Raw genomic sequence first — 6431 nt, forward strand, 5'->3', positions numbered from 1 at the left:
TCTCACTCCCCCCCCATTAGGTCCAATAATGTCACACACACATTCACACACACACCAGTTAATAAACTCCAGTGACTTTCCATTTCCTCCAAGAGCAAATACAAAATTCTGTTTAGTATTTAAAGCTCATAGCAGAGCCTCCTCCTACCTTTCCAGTCATCTTACACCTTCTTCCCTAGCATGTACACTTCAGTTCAGTGACCTTCTTGACTGTTCCATGAACAAGACACTCCATCTCTCAATTCTGGGCATTTTCTCTATCTCCCATGTCTAGATTATTCTCCCTCCTCTGCTCCAACTATTAACCTCCCAGGTTTGCTTTAACTCCCAATGAAAATCCTACCTTATACATGAAGAACTCTTCAATCCCTCTTACCTCCAATGCCTTCCCTCTGATAATAATTTCACAGTTATCTTGTATATAGCTTGCTTTGTATATGTTTGTAGACATCATGTCTCTTCCATTAGATTGTAAACTCCTTGATGGCAGGATTATCTTTTGCATCTTTTTACATCCTCAGTGCTTAGCACAATGCCTGGCATTTCATAAGAGGTTAAACATGTCTATTGTTTGATTTTGGAGAGAGGGAAACAGTGGCCCAGAGAGGTTAATGACTTGCCCAAGATCACAGAGGTAGTAATTCATAAAGCAGGATTTGAACCAGTTCTTTTGTCTCAAAATCCAACATGCTTCCCATTATATCTTGTTGCCTCTTTACTTGGTTATTCAAAAGGTGGACATGTGTCATATAGCTCTAAAAAGCAAAATTAGATGGAAGTTTCATATGAGACTATTTATAAATTATTTATAAATCTGAACTGAATTAAACTGAACTACCCATTAGACTGGTTAATCATGTTGACAGGGAGTGATGGCACATTTTTACCTAAACCTGTGTGCATCATTTTTAAAATCCTTCCAGTCACATCACCCATTGTGTGATGCTTTATGGTTATCATTTGTTTAACTTTTTTTTCCCTTCTGGGGAGATGATTTTTTGTTCTCTTGTGATTAAACTTTTGAACAAATCCTCTCTTTGGTTGAACAGCATTACAAGAGGAGTACTAAATGGTTTCAGAGAAAATTTATTCTCTCAGGTCTTTATTTACTCTAAATAAGAAACAATTAATAAAATCTCTCAGTCTAGTCCCACACAATATATTTACATTTCTTTTGGATCTATACTCCTAAAGTTTTCTAATTCAAAGATCAGAGAATGCTTCCAGGTTTTCTTTCAACCACATGTGCCTTATTGGTTCTCCAGTTGATAGCAAACACATAACAGTAAAATTACCCAGATTAAGAAAGAAGACATATGCATTCTAAGCCACCTCTATTTTAGACAAAAAGTCCAAAGGCTAGTGGGCCTTTACTTAGTGAGCATGAGCTGTGAATGATACAGTTAATGGAGTATTTGTTATGGCATGAGGAATAACTGGGTTCAAATCCTGCTTCTGACCCTGACTAACTGTCAGTAACCCTGTTTCTACATCAATTTCTGCATCTGCAAAAAGGAGATAATTATTCCCATTTTACCAACCCTAGAAATATTATAAAACTTAAATGAGCTTGTTGATGCAAAGCTCTTTGAAAACCTTAATGTGCTCTATAAATCTTAGTAATGTTATATGAGTTAATGTCAGTTTCAGAATAAAATAAGGGAGTAACTTCTAAGGTCCATTCCAGGTAAAAATATGTGACCTTGGAATTTCCATTTAACATGAGGTAGTTTTGTATTTTTATTATTTTTTTACTTTAATATTTTTAAAAATAGTATTTTATTTTCCAAATTATATGTACAGGAAATTTTTAAAATTTATTTTACAAGATTTTCAATTCCAATTTTTTCTCTTCCTCCCTTCCCTCTTCCTAAAATGGTAAGCAATTTGATAAAGTACAGTTACATAAGATGTATTTCCATATTAGTCACAGTTGTAAAAGAAGAAAAAAAACAAAAAATAAAGTAAATGAAAAAACATCTTTGATCTGCATTTAGAGTCCATCAGTTCTTTATTTATTTTTTTAATTTTTTACTTTTTGCCCTTTTTTAGATGGTGGAGTGTGGGGCAATTGGGGTTAAATGACTTGCCCAAGGTCACATGGCAAGTAAGTATTAAGTGTCTGATGCTGGATTTGAACTCACATCCTCCTGACTCCAGGGCGGGTGCTCTATTCACTGTGCCACCTAGCCACTTCCATAAATTCTTTATTTGGATGTAGATAGCATTTTCAATCGTGTGTCTTTTGTAATTGTCTTGAATCATTGTGTTGCTGAGAAGAGCTAAGCCATTCACTGTTGATCATCACACAATGCTGCTGATATTGTGTACAATGTTTTCCTGGTTCTGTTCATGTTACTCTAGACCAGTTTGTATAAATCTTTCTAGATTTTCTAAAATCTGCTTGCCCGTCATTTCTTATAACATGAGAGTATTCCATTACTTTCATATACTATAACTTGCTCAGATATTCCCCAGTTGGTGATGTAACCCCTCATTTTCTAATATTTTGTCACCTGAAAAGGGCTGCTATAAATATTTTTGCAAATGTAGGTCTTTTTCACTTTTTTATTATCTCTTTGAGATACAGACCTAGATTTTGTATTACTGGATCAAAGGGTATGCACAGTTTGGTTGCCCTTTCAGCATAGTTCCAAAGTACTCTCCAGAATGGTTTGTTCAGTTCACAAGTCCACCAACAGTATATTAGTTTCCTAGTTTTTCCCATCCTCTCCAACATTTAAAATTTTCCTTTTTTTTGGCATCTTAGCCAATCTGATAGGAATTAAGTGGTATCTTAGAGTTGTTTTTAATTTGAATTTCTCTAATCAAAAGTTATTTGGAGCTTCTTCATACGTCTTTAAATACTTTTGATTTCTTCATCTGAAAACTGACTGTACATGTCCTTTGATCATATATAAATTGGAGAATGGTTTGTATTTTTGTAAATTTGATTCAGCTCTCTATATATTGGAGAAATGAGGCCTTTATCAGAGGCACTTACTATAAAGATTAAGGTAACTTTATCTCATTAGAACTGACCAACATGGGCTATGTAATGAAGAAATGAATTTCTTATCATTTGACATTTTAATGGAGTGTATGGAGGATTAGCTGAAATAATTTGTCTTCCAATGTTAAAGTGCTGACTATCTCAACAATTTCATCTTGTAAATAGCTCCTCTCAAAGCCAGTTTGAACTGTTTATTTCGTAAAGTATAAATGAAGGGGTTCAGTACAGGGGTAACTACAGTGTTCATGAGAGCTGCCTCTCTGTTTGTGTCTAATCTGTTGGATTGATTGGGTTTTATGTATATAAAAATGCAACTGCCATACATTAGAAAGAGGACAATGAGGTGAGAAGAACAGGTGGAGAAAGCTTTCTGGCGTTCCTTTGCTGATGGGAGACGCATTATTGTGATTGCAATATTGATATAACATATGATGGTGACAGCAAGGGAGGACAGAATGATAAACAGAGCAAGAAAAAAAGCCAATGATTCAACAAAACTTGTGTCAGAGCATGAGAGTTGTGTCAGAGGACCAAGATCACATAAGAAATGTTTGATGATATTTGGGCCACAGAAGGAGAGCTGAGTCACCTTTACAACCAGACTAGTGGTTACAATGATTCCCATAGTGTAACAGAACAGGATCAAAAGGAAACAGACTCTCATTGTCATGATACTGGGGTAATGCAGAGGGTTGCAAATTGCCATGTATCGATCTATAGACATCACAGCCACGAGGAAGAAGCCTGAGACACCAAGAGCAATAAAGACAAAGGTTTGAGTCAGGCAAGCAGCAAAGGAAATGGTTTGCATACCTGAGAGAAAGATTGCCAGCAATTTGGGAATAACACTTGTTGTAAAACAGCATTCCAGGAAAGAGAAACCACTGAGGAAAAGGTACATTGGTATTTGGAGGCTGTGGTCCATCCACATGGTTGTGACGATGACTGTATTTCCTGTGATAGACACAAGGTACAGCAGTAGAAGGACCACAAAAAGGATTTTCCCAAGGTGCTGGACAGCAGGAAATCCCTCCAAGATGAATTCTTCGACATTTGTCTCATTTATCATTTTCACCATCTTATTACGGAACCTATAAAACAGAAAAGATCTTTTGGCTCAGCATGCATTTAAATTTCTCTAATTATGTACATTATACTATGTCAGGTATATAGGTGCAGAGGCTTATTACAATTCAGTCTGTAGTCTCAAAAAGCTTATAATTGAAGAGGGATCTTTAAGGTGCCATTTCCTTTTCACTGGGTAACTGAATATCCATCATGCCTGACGATAGCTTGGTTATTTAAATTGAGTGATGGGGTGGGAAATATGGTCAGATGATGCATACAGTTGGACAATTATTAAGTTTTCTGGAGTGGTTAAATAGGATGCCTTTAGACATTTAATGTAGGGATTACCCTTTTTATTTGGGGAAAGGGAGTGGGAGAAGGGGATAAGGTTGCCAGCATAGATGAAGCAGCATTGCAATTAAGGTGAACCTTGAAGGATTAAAAAAGATGCCACCACTAGGTGATCTCAACTGGCATCCATGAACTTAGTTTATACATTTCAATAATATTTCAGGCTGTTTATTTTCCTTTTGCAGTCTTGGATATTTTCTTTTTCACTTAATTGTTATTTTTAGAGTGAACCTCCATATCTTGCACCAGACTGGAAGTTTAGCAGTCACTCACAGCTCAATTCCACTGTTAATTAGCTATTCTCTTTCTGATCAGGGATGATGTGCTTTATTCTAGCACTATGCTCCTTGGAGTTGAACTTAGCACCAATATCCAATCAACTCTAGCGCTACTGCAGCTCAGAAACCCAAGAACTTAAATGAGTCTTCATTCCACACTGCCCAGGAGCAGGGACCATAGGCATCTACAACCATGCTTAGCCTACATTTCTAACTTTATGCAATTAAATGTATTATTTAGAGGAATCCGTGGACTCCACTAGACTGCCAAAGAGGGCCATCTCTCTCTCTCTCTCTCTCTCTCTCTCTCTCTCTCTCTCTCTCTCTGTCTGTCTCTCTCTGTCTCTCTCTCTGTCTCTCTGTCTCTCTCTCTCTCTGTCTCTGTCTCTGTCTCTCTGTCTGTCTGTCTGTGTCTGTGTCTGTCTGTCTGTCTTTCTCTCTGTCTCTGTCTGTCTGTCTGTGTCTGTCTGTCTGTCTCTCTCTCTCTGTCTCTGTCTGTGTGTGTCTGGGTCTGTGTCTGTCTGTCTGTCTGTCTCTCTCTCTCTCTCACACACACACACACATTATAGGATGAGGATATTCTAGCCATAGGGGATAGAAGGAAACTGGAATGGTATAGGATGAAATCAGTGGTATAACAAAGGGATCAATCAATAAATTAATAAACATTTTTAAGCACCTACTATGTTCCAGACACTGTGCTAACATTGAGGACACAAAGAAAGGCAAAAGACAGTCCCTGGGTACCAAGAATATAATATCATTAACCTCTGGCTAATGTGCAGAGTGTGTAAAGGGTCATGAAATCATAATATAAAGGTTTAGTAGAGCAAAACCATGGGTTATAGATCTAAATAAATAATTTATAATTCATTGAATCTGTTCTTGTATCTCCAGACAGGATGCTTTTTAATACACGAGGAAAGTTTTCCTTTTGCAAATTTAACAAATCCAATAGACATTTATTAAGCCCTAATTTTGCAATGTACTGAAGATATAAAGATAAAATATAAAACAGTTCCTTCCCTCAGGGAGATTATGTTATGCCTAGGGGATACTATATATATACCAATAAGTTATCTAAACCAAAAAGATGAAAATGAGTATAACCTTATCTTAAATTTCCATATTTAATTTTTTAAGTAATCTGTGTGCTCACATGACTTGATTGGTTATAAATTCATGTTTTAAATATTTCTTCCATTAATATTTGGATAATGAATCTGACATTTCATTACAGCTATGTGTCTGTCTTCTGAGCATCAACCTAGCTAATGGTGAGGCTGAGTACCAGGAGTCATTAACTATTGCAACGAACCTTTGACAGACTGTGATTGGCAGCTAAGTGACCTAGTAGATTACAAATGTGATCTTAAACACTTAATAGATGTGTGCCACTTGATGAGTACCAATCTCTGCCTCAGTTTCCTTACCTGTGAAATGTAAATAATTATAGCACCTACCTCCTAGAGTCTTTGTGATTAAATTCTTATTTTTAAATATTTTTTGTCTTTATTAATTTGTTTGTTTACTTTTAGTTTACAAGATTCAATTCCACAATTTCTTGAGTTTCAAATTTTCTCCTCCTCCCTCCCCTCCCCCCGCCCATGGCGGCATACAATCACGTATGATCAGCAAATACTTTCACATTAGACATCAGTCAGGTTATAAAGCAGGACTGTATCGGATGGAATGAACAATGGGAAAGAGGAAACAAGACC

At 36.5% G+C, this 6431-nt stretch overlaps 1 protein-coding gene across 1 annotated transcript; it reads right to left on the minus strand.

The window, feature by feature from the left end:
• Positions 1-418: 418 nt before the first annotated feature.
• LOC138148554 (olfactory receptor 6C75-like) lies at positions 419-4168 on the minus strand. Its single transcript, XM_069071262.1, has one exon. It carries the CDS (start codon positions 4089-4091, stop codon positions 3150-3152), a length of 942 nt encoding a protein of 313 aa, XP_068927363.1. The 5' UTR covers positions 4092-4168; the 3' UTR covers positions 419-3149.
• Between the last annotated feature and the right edge of the window lie 2263 nt (positions 4169-6431).

The sequence above is a fragment of the Petaurus breviceps genome, unplaced genomic scaffold (assembly GCF_028583685.1).
Source record: "Petaurus breviceps papuanus isolate PSGF00001 unplaced genomic scaffold, PetGlider_PUasm1.0 90825, whole genome shotgun sequence".
Classification (NCBI taxonomy): domain Eukaryota; kingdom Metazoa; phylum Chordata; class Mammalia; order Diprotodontia; family Petauridae; genus Petaurus; species Petaurus breviceps.